Here is a 22,215-nt window from a genome sequence, read left to right on the forward strand (position 1 = left end):
TTCCCATCAAGATTAAACTTCAGATTTCAAGGTTGGAAATACACACGACTTCATCGGTCATTATATACCAGTTATATAAAAAAAAATCAGTGTTGAACTGTACTGTCCAGTAAACAACAGCTACAATTTGCAATAGCTTCTTGTGGTTTTAATGATCTTATACAAAACTATTACAGAATACAAACAATATCGAAAAAAATATAGATTTTATTGAGTTACATTTCGCAGGTTCAAGCTTAACAGTCTTAAATTAGTTAGTATCCTGTAAAATACTGATTATCGGATTGATTCGGTGAAATTGTTCGTCTGTAATTCTGAACTACATGGCACAACTTAACCGTAATAATATTGCTCATGCTAGTACGAACAATATCTTTGATAATAATATCTTTGATAATATGATTGATAATCGACGTAGTTACACACTTTCTTTAGTAAAATGTGATATGTAACGACTTTTGCAAAGATGCATGTTTCTAGGATTTATTCAGCTCAACTGCTTGAACTCTTCTACAGTTTATTTTCTTTCGTTTGCTTTTGCAAAAATAGCCTCGTTAATGGATTAATAAACCTACATGGATTTCATGGGTGCTGAATCCCTCTACATTCTAGAACCAGCTCCAAAACCACACCAAAGGTTTTAGCTCAGGCTAAACAAAGCAAGCCGATCTGCAGCCATTCGCTAACAATATTAAAGCAATATAATTAATAATAGCATTGATAATAGAATTATTACAGTATTATATTTGTGTGTTTATTTGTAAAGCTATCTTAAGTGTGTGGTACGTGTTTCTCTAATTAAAACTATTTATTATATATTTAAGATGCGTTAAATTGGTGAAGCAAGAAATTGTGTGTGTGTGTGTGTGTGTGTGTGTGTGTGGGGCCGGATCAGAGCTGTCTGTATCAGTGATGTGGCCGATCTTCAGTACCACCGTCATCGTCATCGCTTTGTTGTTCAGTAGGGACTGGACGCGTGTTATTGGCACGGATGCTGATCAGGTGAGGAGAGGCGGAGATCAGATTGGCCACACCCCCTGCAGTCACACCGGTACCGTCCAGATTTACCTGACTCAGTTTCATACCGTGAAGAAACTTCAATCCTGGATATGAGACAATGAGATGAAGGGTGTTTTTATTACACAGCATCCATATCTAATCCCTCATTTATAATCTGTGCTCTACCTACATGCATTTATTCTACACATATACAGTATGTAATCTACAATCTATCATATCTTTTTTTTTTTACTCTACCCCGGTCAGTGATGCGTGTCCTGCTCAGGTTCAGTTTGATCAACTCGGTGCAACGAATTAATGCTTTCAGTACCGAATCTCCCACCTGTGTGCAGGACAAACCTAGAACCTACAAGAACACAAAGAGGCAAATTGTGATGGCTAGACAATTGGATCAGAGCATCTCCAATTTTGAGGTGTTCCCGGTCTGCAGTGGTCAGTCTCTATCAAAAGTGGTCGGCGACTAAGGGTGCCAAGGCTCAATGATGCACGTGGGAAGCGAAAGCTGGCCCGTGTAATCCGATCCAACAGACTCTGATAGAAAGGTGTCAGAATACACAGTTTTGGCAGCAAAACAGGGAAGCAACACAATATTAGTCATAATGTTATGCCTGGTAGGTGTATATACAGGTGCATGTACCTGTAGGTAAGGCAGGCGTGTGATGAACTCAGTGACCCCACGACTCGTCACAGCTGTCCGGTTAAAGCACACGTCCATCAGCAGAGTGAGAGAGGACAGAGTTGATAAACCCACATCAGTGAGCGGAGTATTACTCAGAGAAAGCTTCTTCAGCCTGGACAGAGAGTGTTTTAAATGTGGATTTATATTCATATTCATTCATATTTACTGGACCAATTCACATATAAACTTAATCCACCACCCATAATATTATCAGCAGTTTTAGATTGGTGAATTTTATTCCCGTTGGTTTTGACCACTGCATGAAGCAGAAAAGTGGTTTTCACGAGTCTGGTGTATCATGTACGGTGACAAAATATGTAGCACCTCTGTATTTGGAATTTCAGTACATCAGGACATACCGAGTCATTTTTCCCAACTGCGCAATGCCCTGGTCAGTGATGTGTGTGTAGTCGCTCAGATCGAGCTCAGAGAGCAGAGTGTGTGTACAGAGGAAGAAAAGCCCAGCATCGGTCACGGAATGACGCCCAGGGAGTGTTAACTGAGTCAGATTCAATCCTGCAACAAAACCAAAAAGAAACACATTCTATAAAAATTAAGATCTTTAAAATCTGCTCTTGATAGAAAGTGCTGGAAAACGTACCCACTAACACACACACACACACAGTGAGAGGACTGACCTGAGAGGATCTCGAGTGTGTGATCACCGCTGCTGACAGGGACACCGTGAAGACTGAGTGATGATAGGTTCTGGTGAGATGAAAGACATTGCAATGATTCTTCTTTAACCTGAGTGAAGTCCAGGTGAAGAGTCTGGAGATCGTGCAGGTCGGCCAGAGCGGACACGTCACACACCTGAGAGAAACACAACCAAAACATTATATCATAATACATAAATAAACTGTGGAATTAAAAAAAAACCTTGTTTATTCTATATTTTTAATGAGCTCTTGGTTAGTCACAGGGGGACGCTTTCAATTTTTTCCTTGTTTCTTGTTCCAGTGTTTAAAGATATAAATTGATCACAGGCTTAGCAACAGGCTCTAATTCAGTACTTTATTTACTACTGTTTCTCCATCTTGATTAATTCATTTACATTTCTGGCATTTTGGCAAATGCCCATTTCCAGAGCAACTTACAATTTATCTCATTTTGTACAAATGAGCGACTGAGGGTTAAGGGCCTTGCTCAGGGGCCCAGCAGTTGCAGCTTTGTGAACCTGGGATTCGAACTCACAACCTTCTGATCTGACACCTTAACCACTAAGCAATGACATCCCCAGTCATTTCAGTTCATTCTCAATTAGTCCCAGTGCTAGAAAAGAAAGTGGACAGGGTGTGTGTGTGTATATGTGTGTGTGTGTGTGTGTGTTACCTTGGTGTGTGTGATGCTGAGCAGTCGCAGCTGTGGTACACACACACGCAGCACACTTAGCGTTTCCTCTGTAATAGCAGTTTGGTTTAAACTCAGGTGAGCAAGTGCAGGAGGAGATGATCGGAGGAAGACCAGCAGACCGGAATCACTCACTTTAGTGTGATCCAGAATCAACACACACAAGGACCTGAGAGCTGAACACACACACACACATGCATTAGAGCTGGACGAGAGAGCCGTTAGTAGTGTATCAGAGGAGTATAACAGATACATTTCTGGCATTTGGCAGACGTCGTTATCCAGAGCGACTTATGTCATTACATACAACTGAGCAACTGAGGGTTAAGCACCTTGCTCAGCTTTGGTGGACTTGGGATTCGAACTCACAACCTTCCAATCAGTAGCCCAACACCTTAACCAATAAGCTGCCACATCCCATAACAGATAGCAGTATGTATAACTTACGTGTCATGTGGTGTAAACAGCCATCAGTAAGTTTGGAGCAGGATGAGAGATTCAGATACTGCAGCTTCACCAGTTTACACAACACAGACAACCCACAATCTGAAAATAAAAAGAACAGTTACAGTTACACAATAACACAGTGCCACATACAGCTTAACTTAACATTACAGCCAGGTTTACATTTGCTGTTTGTACACCGTCAAGGCATAACATTATGACCACCTGCCTAATATTGTTGGTCACCCCCTTTGCTGCCAAAACAGCCCTGACCCATCATGCACTGTGTATTCTGACACCTTTCTATCAGAACCAGCATTAACTTCTTCAGCAATTTGATCAACAGTAGCTCGTCTGTTGGATCGGATCACACGGGCCAGCCTTCACTCCCTACATGCATCAATGAACCTTGGCCGCCCATGACCCTGTCGCCGGTTCACCACTGTTCCTTCCTTGGACCACTGTTGATAGATACTGACCACTGCAGACCGGGAACACCTCACAAGAGCTGCAGTTTTGGAGATGCTCTGATCCAGTGGTCTAGCCATCACAATTTGGCCCTTCAACAAACTCGCTCAAATCCTTACGCTCGTCCATTTTTCCTTCTTCTAACACATCAACTTGAGGACAAAATGTTCACTTGCTGCCTAATATATCCCACCCACTAACAGGTGCCATGATGAGGAGATCATCAGTGTTATTCACTTCACCTGTCAGTGGTCATAATGTTATGGCTGGTTAAGTGTGACAGGATGTCATGTCAGCAACAGATTATACAAACTACACCTGCTAAAGTGATGGTTAAGTTTACAGACTTAATAAGGTAAACACACACACTCAGACGTACCAGTGATTAGTGGCGAATTGACCAGGCTGAGGTGTGTGAGGTGTGTAAACGTGCTGAGTTGCTGCAGAAGCGTGTTGGTGGTGTATGGGTAGCTGTTTAACGTTAGAGTCCCAAGCGAGCAGCCAATGAAAAGCTGAAGAGTTCTTGGGTTCAGCAAGCGATCTGAGATCATTTGACCCAGCAAACGCTCAGCGAGCTCTGCGGTCAAACATGAAAAACTGCTGACGAACTGCATATAAGGAGCTGAGAGAGAGAGAGAGAGAGAATAAAACTGTCATTACAGTGTATTTTAGCAAATCATATAATTCACCAAACGGAGCATGCATGTGTTTGTGATTTTTGAATGTTTCTGACCACTGGTGAGAGAGACAGCGGCATGTGTTGCCATGGTGACAAGTTTGGACACACTGCAGGGTTTCTTGTGGGGAATCAGGGACTCTGGGTGTTGATGTTGCTGTTGATCATTTTTCTTTAAACGCTGCAGTGCTGCTGCACCGGGTAAAACTCTGCCTTCTGCTGGATCTACTGAGGCATCTGGATCCCTATACACACACAGGTTCAAATGATAGGTAATGATAGGTAATGATAGATTCAATTCAATTCAATTCAATTCAATTCAATTCAAGAAAAGAAAAGAAAAGAAAAGAAAAGAAAAGAAAAGAAAAAAGAAAAGAAAAAAAGGAAGGAAGGAAGGAAGGAAGGAAGGAAGGAAGGAAGGATCAATGAATGAAAATGAATGAAGGGAAAACATGAAATTAAAACTAATTAAAGAAATTAAAGAAAAATAAAAAATAAAAAAACTTTTAAAGAAAACAAGACAAATGTAAGAAAGAAAGAAAGAAAGAAAGAAAGAAAGAAAGAAAGAAAGAAAGAAAGAAAGAAAGAAAGAAAGAAAGAAAGAAAGGAGGAAAGGTGTAGGGCAGAGAAAAGATGGGAAAGAGCATGAATGAATGAATGAATGAATGAATGAATGAATGAATGAATGAATGAATGAATGAAGGCTTAATTAATGAAAGAAAAAGAGAAAAATAAGGGACAATGCAAAGAAAGAAAGAAAGAAAGAAAGAAAGAAAGAAAGAAAGAAAGAAAGAAAGAAAGAAAGAAAGAAAAGATGGGAAAGAGCAGAAAAAAAGGAAAATGTGAGAAGTAAGTAAGTGTGTACCCGAGTCTGTTTCCCTGATTGGGCCAGTAATGCTGCTCCTGATCTCTGATCTCATTAAAGAAAGGAAGTCGAGGTACAGCTGAAATAAACACAGACAAGTTTATACTGAGAGATGGACTTCAGCTACAGTACAGAAACTTTTACAACTCATAATATACAACTACAGTACCATTAATATCTGCCAGTGCATGCTCTTCATCTTCATCAGCAGCAGCATCATCATCACCACCATCTTCCCCTGGCACCAGTCTGTGTCCTCGGCCTGCCGATGAGAAAGTTCTTTAAAGATGATTCTCTTAAATGATATTAAAGTTTGAATCAAAGCGAAGTAAAAAGTGAATAACACTGATGATCTCCTCATCATGGCACCTGTTAGTGGGTGGGATATATTAGGCAGCATGTGAACATTTTGTCCTCAAAGTTGATGTGTTAGAAGCAGGAAAAATGGGCGAGAGTAAGGATTTAAGCGAATTTTACAAAGGGCCAAATGTGTGATGGCTAGACCACTGGATCATAGCATCTCCAAAACTGCAGCTCTTGTGGGGTGTTCCCGGTCTACAATGGTCAGTATCAATCAAAAGTATCCTTTAAGTCCTGTACAGGATCTGCTGCTAACATCTTGGTACCAGACACCACATCACACCTTCAGGGATCTAGTGGAGTCCATACCTCGACAGGTCAGGGATGGTTTGGCAGCAAAAAAAGGGGAACCGACACAATATTAGACAGGTGGTCATAATGTTATGCCTGATCAGTGTACAACTCTGAAGAGCAGAAAAGCTTGAACAGTTCAGGCTCACACACACTGGGCAGCTGAATATATAATGTCACTGAGTGTCTGTATTTCGACAGCCCAGGTTCAGTGATCTCGTTTTTTCTTGCTTCTCTGTGGATTCAGTGCAGCACTGACAACACAGGAGTGAGGGAAGTCATACAGTATTAATAGCATCCTGTATTGTATCTATGGCAAAAAACTAACTGAAACTAGAAATATTTCATGCTACTTTTATTAAGTTGCACAAGTCAGCGAAACAACTCGTCTCAATATATTTAGTCTAATGCACCGGTCCCAAGCCTGAATAAAATGTGAGGGCTGTGTCAGGAAGGGTGTAGAACCTGTGCCAAATCAATACAAGCAGACCAAATGATCCAAGCAAGTAATGTTAGGTTATTGCCTGTCAAATATTTTTCTAATGGTTAATTAACTAGCTAACTTACTTTAGGATGGATGCATTTGGATCCTGAATGTTCCACTAAGCTTTGGACGTTGACTTGGGAAACTGTGCTCTGTGTGTGTGTGTGTGTGTGTGTGTGTGTACCCCAGCGGTGACGAGGTTCAGCAATCCCAGCCTGCACCATGTCTTCCCAGCGCAGTGGTTGAAACTGAGGTGGTGCTACAGGTTGTAGTAATTCATTTGGTCCCTGCTGTGCAGGAGGGTCACTGCGAGGTGGCTCAGGTTCATGGACAGCAGCAGGGATGGTGGGATCAGGGGGACTAGCGGTCTGAAGGACGAGTGCGGCGTTCGGCGTTAAACCGAGAGAGTGCAGCGTCCGGGACAAGTCATCATCGCTGAAGCGCCGACGAGGAAAGCCGTGAAAAAGTGTGAATGATGGAAGAGACGGATGGAGGGAAGTGACATGGTCGACGACGGCGCGGAGAGGGGCATCTGCTGGAAAACACACACGCAAAGACTCACCGGTGGGGAGACGGATCTACAACACACACACACACAAAGAAAGATAAGAATAATAGTAAATATTAAAGAAAAGTGTGTGTGTGTGTGTGTTTGCATTCTTACCATTAGAATGCAATTGGTGTCAGTGTTGCTCTGCACTCGTTCGCTTGGTTTCTCTCGTTCACTAACAGTAGGAGTGGCGGTGTGTTTCTCCTGCTGAGCACGCCGATCTTCCGCTATTCGTTTCAAGATTAACTCTCGTTCCTGCAAAACACACACACACACACTTACATGAGGCATGCCAGAGGGAGGGGCGGTCTCTAAACCAACAACCCCACAAAATAAACAAAGTGGCACACAGTTGGGAAAAATGTTCTAGTTATTTAAATGGACTCCATGAGAAATCAAGGGAGAAAAATAAACAGAAGGGTTTCAGGTAATCTCTATTATGGCATTTATTTTACACAAGGAGTTGTAATGATGGAGTTTCTCTACCTCCAAGCGGTGTAAATTTCCACCCAGAGTGTGTGTGTGTGTTTTTTTATTTATGAACTTGATACTGGGGTGTAACAAAATCCAGCACCTTTATGTCAGTGGTCTTTCTTCTTCCTCCCACAAGCTTCATATTCGTGTGCTTACTCATGCCCTCATGAAAATTAAGACCTTCTACTCATGCAACTTTTTTTATTCTATCCTGTTGTATCACAATCCTCATGAAAGAGCTGCTGCTGTTGTGGCCAGTGCAGAACTCAGTCACAGAGTTTAGTCATCACACACCATGACAGAAGAAGAAACCTGTAATCTCGGTTTGCGTACCTGTGTGTGTTGCCGCCGCTCAGCCCGGGCGTGTTCTGCTGCTCTCTGTCTCTCCTGAGCGAGAAAGTCGTTGTTCTGCTGTATTCGAGATTTTACAGGTTCGGTTTCTGCTGCAGGTTGATGCAGCACCAAATCAGCACCTTCAACACACATACCAAGTGAAGTTTATTAGTGTGAGCCTATTAACGTGAAAGCTGTGTGAGATTTGTTAGCATGAGGCTTATTAGTAGGAGGTTTAATAGTGTGAGATATTTGTTGGTGGGAGTTTTACTAGAGTGAGGTTTGTTAGTGTGAGGTTTGTTAATATGAGCTTTAATAATGTGGTTTTTGTTGGTGTGAGGTTTATTAGTATGAGGTTTAATAGTGAGTGATTTGTTAATATGAGGTTTAGTAGTGTGAGGTTTGTTGGTGTGAGGTTGATTTGTTAAAGGTTTAAGAGTGTGAGGTTTGTTAATATGAGATTTAATAGTGTGAGGTTTATTAGTATGAGGTTTAATGGTGTGAGGATTGATGGTGTGAGGTTAATTAATAGGAAGTTTAATAGTGTGAGGTTGTTGGTGTGAGGTTTATTAGTATGAGGTTTAATAGTGTGAGGATTGATGGTGTGAGGTTTATTGGAGGTTTGTGAATTTTCTTAGTATGAGGTTTAATAGTGTGAGGATTAATAGTGTGATGTTTGTTGGTGTGAGGTTTATTAGTCTGAGGTTTATTAGTGTGAGGTTTAATAGTGTGAGGTTTATTAGTATGAGGTTTAATAGTGTGAGGTTTATTAGTGTGAGGTTTATTAGTATGAGGTTTAATAGTGTGAGGATTGATGGTGTGAGGTTTATTAGTAGGAGGTTTATTAGTATGAGGTTTATTAGTGTGAGGTTTATTAGTGTGAGGTTTGTTAGTATGAGGGCAGTTAGTCTGAGGTTTATTAGCTGAGGTTTGTGAATTTTCTTTGTATGAAGTTTCTTACTGTACCTTTTGCCTCTGTCTGACCTCCCTGGACATCTTTAGGGCGGTTAAAAGCAGTGATAGCATTTGAAATTGGACCAGAACGTGGCACTAGTGTGTGTCTCGGACTGCCAGCCCGCACAATCCTGCACACACAGCATTGAAGAAAGAGAGATAAAAACATAATGTTCAAAAATAGTAATAAAGCAAAAAGTGTGATATTATTCAGAGATTATTTTTTTACCATTCAGCTGCCTCTGGGACAGAGAAACAGCCAGCCTGAAATGCAGCTTGAATCTGATCCTCACTGAATCCCATTTCACTGAGACAGCGCATGAACTCACCGAGTGTCTACAAGTGCACACACCCACATCCAGACACAGACACACACACACACACACACAGATACAAACACATGAGTGGCAGACATTAATGTCATATTTTGACATCAACCGTTTTGAATATCTACTGTTTCACTGCAGCCTCAGAAGTACTTTGCTTTCACATCATTTGAAGGACTTTTATCTTAATCGTCTTGTTTCTTTGTGTGTTCTGTTATTACTACCATTATTACTAACCATTATTACCACCATTATTACTGACCATTAATACCACCATTATAACCACCATTATTACTGGCCATTATCACTGACTATTATCACTAACCATTATAATCACCATTATTACTGACCATTATCACTAACCATTATTACTGACCATTACCACTAACTATTATAACCACCATTATCACTGGTCATTATTACTGACCGTTAATACCACCACTATCACTAACCATTATTACTGGCCATTATTACTGACTATTATCACTAACCATTATTACCACCATTATAATCACCATTATCACTGGCCATTATTACCACCATCGTTTACTAACCATTATTACCACCATTATTACCACCATTATTACCACCATTATAATCACCATTATCACTGGCCATTATTACCACCATTGTTTACTAACCATTATAACCACCATTATTACTGGCCATTATTACTGACTATTATCACTAACCATTATTACCACCATTATAATCACCATTATTACTGACTATTACCACTAACCATTATAACCACCATTATCACTGGCCATTATTACTGACTATTACCACTAACCATTATAACCACCATTATCACTGGCCATTATTACTGACTATTACCACTAACCATTATAACCACCATTATCACTGGCCATTATTACTGACTATTACCACTAACCATTATAACCACCATTATCACTGGTCATTATTACTGACCATTAATACCACCATTATCACTAACCATTATTACCACCATTGTTTACTAACCATTACAACAACCATTATCACTGGCCATTATTACTGCCCATTATTCCTGACCATTACCACCACCATTATTACTGAAAGAATCTACTCATGGAGAGGAATCTGTAGATGCAGGACAGTAAAGCTCGTGGAGATATTTAGGGGACTTTCTCTGGCTCACAGAACCGGAAATGGTTTAAAACGCAGTGTATTAAACAGCGTGCATTAACGTGCAGGTCTTACTCGTAGCTTCCGGTTGAGTTTCTGACTCAATAAAACGAGTTTTCCATAAAGTTAAGCATTTAATCAGCAACCGTTACTGGCTAATATCTTTTATACATTTGTGCAGCAGCGTGTAATGAGGTATTAAACATTTAATATATATATTTATAACCTATATAAACACTGGAACTCGGGAGTTAAAGTCTTAGTGCAAGTTTGAGTGTTAAATCTCACCGCTGAAGACGCCATTAAACCTGCTTTAAAGTGCTTGATCCGAATCCGTCATTCAATCCGAAATAAATTATTGTTCGTCAAGCTGCCAAAGCATTTATTACAAAAATTACAAGATGTTTTATACCGCAAAAAAATAAACGGTTCAATCTTAATCCGCTGACAGTAAACAGTGGGCGTGGTCAAATGGCCATCTGATCAAAACTTCCGGGTTCTTCTTCTTTGCCTGTGGTGTGAACCTAGGTGTCTTGTAGCTGTATAGCGCCCCGCGTGCTGGCGACACCTCACTAAAACACATGGAAATAAATATAGAATATACTTACTGTTAATGAACAAAAACAATTAAACATGTAATCATTTACAAATTATAACAACAAACAGTGGTGGACCGTCAGGGCCAGCAAGGCCTTCTCTGCTGGCCTAAACAGCAGTAATCTAAATCACTGACTTGCATTTTTATATATATTTAATATATTTTTCCATGAATGTGTATTAAATTATTCCCAATAGTCTATTCTCTATATTTCATAGCTTTTCTCTCAGTTGCGCTGCTTCCAGTAGTGTATCTTTATGATAAGAGTATTTATCCAATCATATTTCAGCCAGTGGCTGACATCATGTGTTACCAGAGTGAAAGAAAGGCCTTCAGAGTCAATAGTGCAGACGCCCGGAGCTTAAAATAAGTGGCAATGAAATTGTTACATTAACCAATCAGATTTCGAGTTGGCGTCACTGGGGCCATCTAGCAGGCGTACGATTACGTCAGCAATTTCCCGTCCTTTGATTGGATAACTGGAGAAGTCAGAGGGAGCAAACCGCACAAACTAAATAAAATATATATATTTTAACTCACAATGGCTGACAGAGGAAAAGAAATCGATTTGGTCGCAGACATCCTTACAAATGCATTTTCAAGGCGGTCTGTAATAAAATGGACTATTCCTTGTGAGGTGTGAAATACTGTAGCCTAATTTCTTTTTTACTTTGCTATTTAACGGTTGATTAGTATCTATTGCCGTGGCGTCATAATGATGGTATAGAGGTGGATTAATTCAGGAAGGACACTGGTGAAGGCCTAGGTGTGAAATGCATGGCCCGCCACTGACAACAAATGATTATTGTTCAGACTCTTCTACATTTCCTCAGTTAGAATTAATACCTGCTCTCAACCAGTCCCCCTGCGGAAAGTTTTCTATATAATATGATTGAGTAATTAGGCGACTAACATTGTTTACAGTCATAGACAGTGATATCTAACAATAATTTAGTGTTTTTTTATTTAGTTTTTGAGTTCAGAGATCTGTATATAAGATATTTCCATGAAGTTGGGACGTGGTGCTGATATTCAATTCAATTTATTTGTATAGCACCTTTTACAATGGACATTGTCTCAAAGCAGCTTTACAAAAGAAGAGAAACAGATAAAGGAGAAAAAAAAGTTATTAAATTAATTTATTAAACTATTTTATCCCTATTTTGTCCCTAATGAGCAAGCTTGCAGCGATGGTGGCAAGGAAAAACTCCCTGTGATGATATGAGAAAGAAACCTTGAGAGTAGCCAGGCTCAAAAGGGAACCCATCCTCATTTGGGTGACACTGGACAGTAAATAATGTAACTGTAACTAAATAATGTCCTTTCTACAACAGCAATCTAGGGCCCATGAGGAACTATTAGGTCAGTGTAGTTTCTGAGTTCATTATAGGCACTAATTCCTTGCTGTCACAAGCTGACAGATGTAATGTCAGATCCATGATGGTGTGAAAGTCTCCAAGTGGCTCGGTCCATGGCTGTCTCATGGTCATAGGCTGTCCACACAGATCCATCCACAGCATCAGTGAGCACCACCAAGTGGTGAGACTCCAACCAGGGATAGAGGCAGTGGTCACACTGGAAACTCAGAGCACTGGGAGTGGGATGTATAGCTCGACAGAAAAAGGCTATGAGTCAAACTAGGATCCTTTAAGCATTATAATGCCTGTATGATTTTCCCAGACTTCTCTTTGTTTTTCAAAAACAATAAAATGTATGTGTGACTAACAATGAATGAGGTTAATACGGTTTAGGTCAGGCTACGTGAGCAAATCACAGATGATGGACCAAAAAAAGTGTCACATATCCTCTTAGTAATATGAATATTGTCTATTTGACCTACGAGCATGCCTTTAGCAAGTAAAAGGTATGAAAGTGCAGAAGGCAATATCTCTTTTTGTGTATGTGTGTGTGTGTTATGTGGGATCAGGTGAGAGGTATCAGTCCTGCTGCCCACCTCTGGTCTAGATGCCCTGTTAACCTTGAACTCATGACCTTCTGGTAGTCAAGAGTCAAGTCAAGAAGCTTTTATTGTCATTTCAACCACATATAGCTGACGCAGTATGTCCTAGATACATAAAGTGCAATGTGTGCAACAGATGCAAAGACAAGGACAGTGCAGAAACAGGAAGTACAAAAAAACAACACAAGAGAGGACAAGACAGTTATAGCCAACACATACCACCATTCATTCATTCATTCATTTCTGGGTGTGTGTTGGATCTGGAACCAATCATCTGACCATTCAGAACACCTGTTTTGTAGGGAACTAAAGAACCTGGAGGAAACCCACAGAAACAAAAGGAGAACATAATAATATATAATATCTCATGTTAAGGATCCTGTAGGTGTGAGAATTTAAGATCCTTCAGAGCTACTGGTTGGGTTCCAGTAAGGTTTCTGGGTGCTGGGGTGCAGCTGGTGTACCACACAAAAATCTTAGAAAGTCCAGCAGCCTTTTAGAGTTCACTTGAGGTGTGGACACCCAGCTCACCTTAAAGCTCTCTCTCATTACTCCAGACCTCTTAATGTTGATGATCAACTCTATTATGTCGAATACTTTATACAGAAGTAATACTACTACAATTCATCCTAGAATTATTCATCCTAGGATTTATATATATACAGTATATATGTGTATTATATACAGCATTCTGGGTAAAGTTTGGTATATGTAATGTACAGACACATGCTGTGATATAGTGAGTGTATGTGACACTATCTTGCTCAAGATAACTTTATTCATTGATTTCACCTTTTTTTCAGTGCACATGTTTGTTATAAATGGAATGATGGTTTGCTTGATAATGATAATTCTCTTTGTCTTACCTTTCCCTCTGGAGCTTCCTAGTTGGAGGGTCCAGTCCACGCCCAGGAAGCCATATTTATTCCATAAATAGGAGAGGAGGAGTTTAGACATTGGGAGTGTGGAGAATGTTATTTGAATGGTATTTTGGATGCATGTTTTTTAAAATGCTCATAAGATTTCTTGATGGGGAATAGTAGTTTGGTAAAAAAAAAAAAAAAAAAAAAAAAAAAAAAAATGATGCTAATGATGATGTTGGAGATCATTTAATACTCAAGTGAAGTTGAGGCTGGTTAGACTGTAACTGATATAGTGCCATCATTGGACCGTTTGAGTTTGAAGAGAGGGGACAACACTGAGGGTTCGTTCGGACTAGTAGCCAGCATTTTGTTTGTGATGGGGTACGATTGTGAATCTTTTGTGAAAGTTCACTCTTCGTTTGTATTTCTTCCCCCCTTTTTTTGTTGTTTTGAACTGCATTGGATGATTCCTATTCCATTGTTTGGTGCATGCCCTGTAAAGACAATTAAAGTAACCTCTAGAGAGTTTTGTACTCGTTTTGCTGCCTACTTTGCCACGGCCAAGACGGCCTTATAACACATGCCCTTTGAAAACACCACAACAGTTTTTGTTTTAAACAAAAAACAAGGAAGGAAGGAAACAGCACTTCTACATTTTACTGACCAAATATTATGCAAGATTGTGTAAGTGGCATGACATGAGCATGAGTGTGAGTGATAAGAGTTTGATTAGCAGTCCAGCACTGACACTGTTATTAGAGTTTCAACGCAGTTACCAACTCCTACTCTTGTAACGGTCTCCCTAATAACTGCTAAGGGGACAAGCTATACAAACTCAAGGGAGGGACTCACCAACCAGATTACTAAAAACCCTTCTGCTAAAATCTACTGGACATTCGGATTACTGTTTGGACAATAGCACAATGGACCGAAGAGGCTTCCTTTCTTTCACTCCATTTCAAACAGCAGTCACTAAAAATGCCATAGCTTCAAGACATAGTCTTTGGAGCAAACATATCCAACATACCACCTCAAACTATAAAGCCAGCCACAGAAGGAAGACAGTATATAAAGAGTACATTTGACTAGGCCTGAAACCAAAGTTTCCCAATCAGGACTCCTACCAGCTGGGTAAGCACTCAAGAAAAAATACTCTCTTCTCTCCCTTTACCTGGCTATATACAGAAGGGGGAATACAGCATAGAGCCCCCTAGAGTGTGGTAGTGACATTGCAATTAAAAGGCCCGGTAACCGAGTTCTAGGTGGTTACACTCTTATCAGTATCTCTACCTCATTCCTGAACACACTCTGGCTGTTTCAGACATTCTGCAAACTGTCTGCTGTTGATTATACTAAATTCCACACTTTATATCCCACACATAAGCCAACACAAACAAAAGTCCAAACACAGCTAAGCAGCATCAGCATCAAACACGTTCACATGCAAAGCACTCCTAAGCTTTATGCTAAAAAATCGGGTCAGTTTTGTACAGCCGAAATATTTTCATGAGGAAGAAGCTGATGAAGACCATCTCTAGTGATATAGACTAAAAAAGGGGCTGTAACTGTGATGAATGAATGAATGAATGAATGAATGAATGAATAAATAAATAAATAAATAAATAAATAAATAAATAAATAAATGTATGGTGGTTTAATAGCTAGCACATTTGGCTCGGGCCTCCAGGGTTGAGGGCTTGAGTCCCACCTCTTCTCTGTATTTGAGGAGTTTGTATGTTCTCCCAATACTTGAGTACAGGGGTTTCCTCCTGGTTCTCCACTTTCTTCCTCCAGTCCAAAAGCATGCTCTATATGCACTTTTTTGCACATAACCTCTTGCACCTTTAAACCCTAGTTTTTGTACATTACATTACTTATTATCTCTTATAACTTTACATTTCTTTTATTTAGTATTTTTTGTTATATTTTATATTATTATATTTTTTGTTATTTTTTTGATATATATGTACACTTAAATTCTAATATTTAGCATTTTTTGTTATATCTCTAATAATTTTTTTTTTTAATTTATCACCTTCTTAGCTATGTTTGTGGATACTGCTGGAAGTTGTAAATTTCCCATTGGGATGAATACAGTATCTATCTATCTATCTATCTATCTATCTATCTATCTATCTATCTATCTATCTATCTGTCTGTCTGTCTGTCTGTCTGTCTGTCTGTCTGTCTGTCTGTCTGTCTATCTGCTGATTGGTGTCTCTAAATTGTCCGTAGTGTGTGAACGGGTGTGTGTCAATTTGTAGTAAACACACCACCAGTTTCAGGTTCATCTTCTGATAACACCGACCTGGAATTAAGCCAAGAGCCGGCATTTGTCGCTTTTATTTATTTATTCATTTATTTTTGGAAACTGTATTTTAACAGCACACAAATCTAGAAGAAACACATGAATCAAAAAGTACATTGTTGCGATTATTACTTCCTTTTTTTGTGCATTATTGGAAAAACACACATTCTTTCGATCTCCCTCTATCTTCCTCTGTCTCTCTCACACACACACACACACACACACACACACAGAGGTTGGAAATGTAAACTCCCATATTATTTTCTTTGGTGTGTCTTTGAGTCGCAGGTTTCAGTTCTCACACTGCGGGGGGACGAGACTATTTGGTTATTGAGTAATATCTTTTCTTACTTCTTCTTATTCATCTTCTTTAAAAAATAATGATAATACAAATAATAAATTAAATAAATAAGCAATAATATATCGTTTGCTATGAATAATAATTTACTCAGTGCATTAGAAGTTGTATTAAAAAATTGTGCGTGCATGTGTGTAACAGACACACACAAGCACGCACACACACACACACACACACAGCTGTAAATTTGTGTGTGTTACAGCAGAGTTTCGCACACAGCTGTAAGTTTTCACATTACACTGCTCATTGGCTCTGGGTCTCGGCGCTCAGGTGAGAATCAGCCGCTCTGTCAAGCAGCCATGAAACAGAGCCGAGAATAAAATTAAAGAGAAACTCCACACAAGTGTCGCATCAGCATCTGCAGCAGCACAAGGAACAACAAGCAACCTGACAGAAGTGCACTTGACTAGCCTCATGCACCTGTTCACAATCAGAAGGCTTATTCAATTATTCCATTAATGATTTCTTGTTGAGAAATGTGGTGATTAGTGGTTTGGCCTCGAGAACTGTGGTGATTAGTGGTTTGGCTTTGAGAACTGTGGTGATAAATGATTTGTCTATGGGAACTATGGTCAACTACTAATTTGCTGTTGCGAAATGTGGTGATTAGTGATTTGTCCTTCAGAAGAATGGTGATCAGCGATCTGGCTTCGAGAACTGTGGTGATTAGTGATTTGTCCTTCAGAAGAATGGGGATCAGCGATCTGGCTTTGAAAACTGTGGTGATTAGTGGTTTGGCTTCGGGAACTGTGGTGATTAATGATTTGTCTATGGGAACTATGGTCAACTATTAATTTGCTGTCGCGAAATGTGGTGATTAGTGGTTTGGCCTCGGGAACTGTGGTGATTAATGATTTGTCTATGGGAACTATGGTCAACTATTAATTTGCTGTCGCGAAATGTGGTGATTAGTGATTTGTCCTTCAGAAGAATGGTGATCAGCGATCTGGCTCCGAGAACTGTGGTGATTAGTGATTTTTCCCTTGGAACTTTGGTGATTAGTGATTTGTCTTTTGGAATTGTGGTGATTTGTAGTGATTTGTCCTTCAGAAGAATGGTGGTCAGTGATCTGGCTTCAAGAAATGTGGTGATTAGTGGTTTGGCCTCGGGAATTGTGGTGATTAGTGATTTGTCTATGGGAACTATGGTCAATTACTAATTTGCGGATTTGAGATCTATGAACTGCTGTGATTAGAGATTTTTTCCCACGGAATGTTGGTGATTAGTGATTTGTCCTTCAGAAGAATGGTGATCGCCTATGTGGCTTTGAGAACTGTGGTGATTAGTGGTTTGGCATCGGGAACTGTGGTGATTAGTGATTTGTCATTCAGAGGAATGGTGTCATTCAGAATAATTTGTCTTTGCTGATCAGTGACAATGTTGATTAGTGATTTGTCTTTAAGATCTGTGGTGATACTGAATTGACTCTGGGAACTATGGTTTTTGGGAACTGTGGTAATTACTGATTTGTCTTTGAGAACTATATATATTTTTTTCTCAGTGATTAGTGATTTGACTTTGGAAACTATGTTTTTTTTTCTCGAACTGTGGTTATCAGTGATTTGTATTTCGGAATTGCAGTGATTAGTGATTTTTCCCCCAGGAACTGTGGTGATTAGTGATTTGACTTTGGGCACTATGTTTTTTTTTTTAACTGTGCTGATCAATGATTTGTGTTTGGGAGATTTTTGGTTATTAGTGAGATCTATGGTGATTAATGATTTGGGTTTTTTTTTCCAGAATTATGGTGATCAGTGATTTGTCTGGCGGAACTGCAGTGATTAGTGATTAGATGATCAGTGATTTGTGTTTGGGAACTGTGGTGATTAGTGAGAACTATGGTGATAAGTGATATGTCTTTCAGAACTGTGGTGATTAATGATTTGTCGTTGAGATCTCTGGTGATTAGTGATTAGACTTTGGGAACTATGTTTGTGTTTTCGAACTGTGGTGATTAGTGATTTGTGTTTGGGAACTGTGGGTATTACTGATTTGTCATTGACAACAACAGCGGTGATCAGTGATTGGTCGATCAGACATTAAAAAAATTGCTTCATTAAAGGGGTCTAAAAAGTTCTGCACATATTTGCTCACTATCAGGACTCCATCAGCACGTCATCCTCCATGCCTGTTTTTCCTGCCTGATCCACAACTTGTGACCTGATTTGCTGTCACTTTCCTGAACGTTGTTCAGCTTTTTTGCTGTGCCTCTCAAAAAAAAATGTAGAATGTATTAAAAGCAGCCTCATTCTGCCTACTTTGCAGTCATATGCCTTAGTTCTATATGTTAAAGTTACAGGTGTTTGAGAAAAAAATGATGACAAGTGTTAAATCAACTTTTTATTGAATCTTATAGACTGACTGTCTGATTACTGTTTTGTCTAGACATTTTTCCTTTAGACTCGCCCTCTCCTTGTTTGTTCCTGCCGTGTTGCCTGTTCATGACATTTTCAATATTCCTTGATCCTTCTGGTTTCTTCGTTATGACTATGTTTTTTTTTCCCCTTAAACCTGTACATGCATGATCCCTTTCTGCAGTCCTGCCGTTCATGACAAATCGTCTGTTTAACAGGCTCAGCAAGATTTGAAACAAAGTCAAACAGAGTGTTGGGAAGAAAATCGCTCCATTGGGGCGTACACCGCAGGATGTTTATTCTGATTGTATCACTACATCTGAGCTAAGTGGGAGCCAAGTGTGGGCACAGATGATCCTGTGGTGTGAGAAATCATAAAGCATGATTTAAGCTCCTGAGCTTCTGAGAAACATCAGAGCCTGAAACCTTTCGGTCTTTCACAACACAACGGTTCAGCTATTTAACAGCTGTTCATGAAAATACACCAGTTTGTATTCTGTTGTCATCTCTTCAGACAAAATCTAGGTGCATTGAAGGAATACTGAGCTTTATAGCATATAATCTGGAATTTTGATGACAACAAAATGTAGATGTGTTACATTCCAGTCAATTTTATCTTTGCTACTTTATACTACAAGCTAAATGCCTGAAATGCTGTACCTCATGAAGCTACATTCACGTCCAATGTCACCTCTTCGGCTAATTATAAAGTGAAACATCCAGACGAACAATTTTGTCAATTATTTCCTCACAAAATCCTGCCAACTATCTCTAACCGCTGACATTGACTCCAAACAACAGCGCTAAAAAACACAGATGGCTTAAAAATATCTGTATGAAAATAAAACGGTACAAGCTAACTGATTAAATAAAAGGACAGGCGTCACCACAGCACTTAAAAAAATAGGATAAGGGTTAGCTATGCTATGTGGTCAGGCAACATAGCAAAACTGACGTTAGCTTAATTCGTATAATAAGCATCTACACATTAGTGCACAGCTTAGCGTTGTTTCTAGCCTGAGCTAAATGCATAGAGAACAAAGGCTCAAATTTTCAAAGTCAGTGCTTACATTCTTCTCATACTTCCTGGAGGTTTCTTTCTAATTCACTTTTCACACCTGACACTCTGAGAAGTGACTGAAGTGTTCGGAGTTACATCTGGCATTTTACAGCTAGCACAGGCTCCCCGTGACCCGAGTATAGATCGGATAAGCGGTACAGACAATGAAATGAAATATTTGACTAGCTGCTAATAACAAGCTCCAGAGAGAGTTTATTTCGTGAAAGCTTCTGTTCAAGTGGAAAAATAATCTGATATGCTGGAGACTTTGAACCAGTATTGAACTGTTCGAATCTGTATTAAAGAAATGATTTGGCAAAGAACTGCTATAAACAGTTAGAAGCATGCTAGCTACATTAGTGTTGTAGCTACAGCGCAAAACGAGGGAAGCCGAAAAACCTGCCTGTTTTGATTGCGTTTGTGGTGAAAGGGAACGTTGTGAACGTTTCATCATTCAGGACTTATAATTCATGACAGACACGACAGCAGCTGCCCTAAACACACTGAAGAATGTCAATCTTCAGATGAGAGCAAGTGTGTGTGTGTGTGTGTGTGTGTGTGTGTGGGTGTGTGGTTTAGTGAACGCATAATTACACACTGACTCATAAACCTATTGGTAGCCAGACAAGCTCACACCCATGCAACCTACTGTAACCCTAACCCCATACAAACACACTCCCCACAAACACACACATACACACACACACACACACTGATGTGTACCCAGTTTGCCAAATGTATTTCTTTTAAAACACAAAAAATTTCCTTTGGAGCTATTAGTTATTAAAAAAAATCTAATTAATAATTTCTAAAAGTAAAGAATATTTTTAATATTGTAACTTCGTGTGTGTGTCTGTGTGTGTATTTAACTCGTTATTGATCACGTGACTTTTGGAGTTCCAGCAGTGGAAATCTGACCTGTTTGAGGAAAAACTGAATTGTGTGTGGAGCCTCTACACACACATACACACACACACACACACACACACACACACACACACCCTCTTCCTGTTCTTGCTTCCTCATTCACCCTTTTTCTCTCTTCACCCAGATGTGATCAGCAGCTCCTCGGAGGAAAGCACGCACACTCACACACACACACACACACATGCACACACACGCACTGCGCTGACGCACACACGCTGGTAAGTCACTCCTTCATTTTTTTCCTTATTGACTTTTTAAAGAGAAATAAACAGCTGTTTAAACAGATACTTGTACACTGATTAGAAGTGACATTGTGACTTTCTCACTTTACGTTCTTTATACTTTGGAGAAAGGTATTCAAATAGCTGAAAAACTTACGCTAGTTTCTTAACACACTGAAACTCTGAGCACACTGTCAAGCCTCCGAGTCAGTGAGTCAGTACCTCAGTCAGCCACCAGGGCGAGACGCTGTTCCACTCCGGCTCATCAGGACTAACAGGATTTAGTGTCTATTCAAACACACTTTTCACACAGCAGCCTCAAGTCATACGCTGGAGATACTCTTACACTGTTCGCTCTGTGGCTCTGTTTCTGAAATGTGGTACAGATTTCACTTAAAGCAAATTTTGAAATGTTTCACTGCAACCTTGTTGGTTATGTGGCCAGTTTACAAAAACCAGGCTTCCTCTGACAGCAATGTTAGTGTTCCTAATGTGACGTATAGCTTCAGTGACCGCTGCAAGCAACTTTCTGTACTCACATTTCTCAGTTCTAGTGTTTAATTAATAGTGCTGTACATCTTAATCAGAAACAATACTCAATTATTATCATTATTATGATTATTATTATTATTATTATGTCATATAGCCTAATAATAAATAATATAATCAGTAACAATACAATTATACTAATCTCACCAATCACATCTAAATATAAATTTAATAAAAGTAATTTAACAGTAAAGTATTTTTTTTGTTATTATTTTGTTCGTTATCTCTGATCAATTCTATTTAACCTCTCTAATTTTGGAGACTGACATTCATTGACATTTATATATCAAAGTTGTTGTTGTTCTTCTTCTTCTTCTTCTTCTTCTTCTTCTTCTTTCGCTGCTCCCTGTCTGGGGTAGCCACAGCGAATCCTTTGGTCCACATGTTTTGATTGTGCACCGGCTGTAATATACGTATAAAATAAGTAATATAGCCTGATAATCAGTAACAGTACTCATTATACATTTACACCAATCACATCTAGGGGCATGTTTTCAGGAGGTGTGAGGAAACTACAGAACACAGAGGAAACCCAGATGGACATGGGCAGAAAGTCTAAAACTCAGAGCTCTGGATTGAAGTCTAAACTACACTATATTGCCGAAGGTTTTGGGA

At 39.5% G+C, this 22,215-nt stretch overlaps 2 protein-coding genes across 3 annotated transcripts in view; one reads left to right on the forward strand and one right to left on the reverse strand.

The window, feature by feature from the left end:
* Positions 1-76: 76 nt before the first annotated feature.
* si:ch73-173p19.1 (uncharacterized) lies at positions 77-10,892 on the reverse strand. Of its 2 annotated transcripts, none has more exons than XM_058376254.1 (17): positions 10,691-10,892; positions 9,178-9,284; positions 8,961-9,079; positions 7,995-8,134; positions 7,302-7,442; positions 6,822-7,215; positions 5,672-5,764; positions 5,503-5,581; positions 4,695-4,882; positions 4,341-4,583; positions 3,497-3,595; positions 3,032-3,225; positions 2,338-2,512; positions 2,059-2,215; positions 1,658-1,811; positions 1,258-1,366; positions 77-1,103 (listed from the first exon to the last, which is right to left on the reverse strand). In XM_058376254.1, exons 1-17 carry the CDS (start codon positions 10,703-10,705, stop codon positions 907-909), a joined length of 2,604 nt encoding a protein of 867 aa, XP_058232237.1. In that variant the 5' UTR covers positions 10,706-10,892; the 3' UTR covers positions 77-906. The 2 variants fall into 2 exon arrangements, with proteins under 2 accessions (XP_058232237.1, XP_058232238.1); XM_058376255.1 differs by having other exon boundaries at positions 10,815-10,833.
* Positions 10,893-20,898: 10,006 nt separating this feature from the next.
* slc4a2b (solute carrier family 4 member 2b) overlaps positions 20,899-22,215 on the forward strand; it is a 32,580-nt gene continuing 31,263 nt past the window's right edge. The window contains exon 1 of the mRNA XM_058376530.1: positions 20,899-21,048. The gene's annotated coding sequence lies outside the window, so the exon portion shown is untranslated. The remainder of the gene's footprint in view (positions 21,049-22,215) is intronic.

The sequence above is a fragment of the Hemibagrus wyckioides genome, linkage group LG23 (assembly GCF_019097595.1).
Source record: "Hemibagrus wyckioides isolate EC202008001 linkage group LG23, SWU_Hwy_1.0, whole genome shotgun sequence".
In the NCBI taxonomy this organism is placed as follows: Eukaryota; Metazoa; Chordata; class Actinopteri; order Siluriformes; family Bagridae; genus Hemibagrus; species Hemibagrus wyckioides.

Coding starts and splice junctions, on each gene's coding strand:
- si:ch73-173p19.1 (XM_058376254.1), bottom strand. Junction 7,443..7,994: donor AGCGGCGGCAACACACACAG/GTACGCAAACCG, acceptor TGTGTTTTGCAG/GAACGAGAGTTAATCTTGAA. Junction 2,216..2,337: donor CACACTCGAGATCCTCTCAG/GTCAGTCCTCTC, acceptor GTTTTGTTGCAG/GATTGAATCTGACTCAGTTA.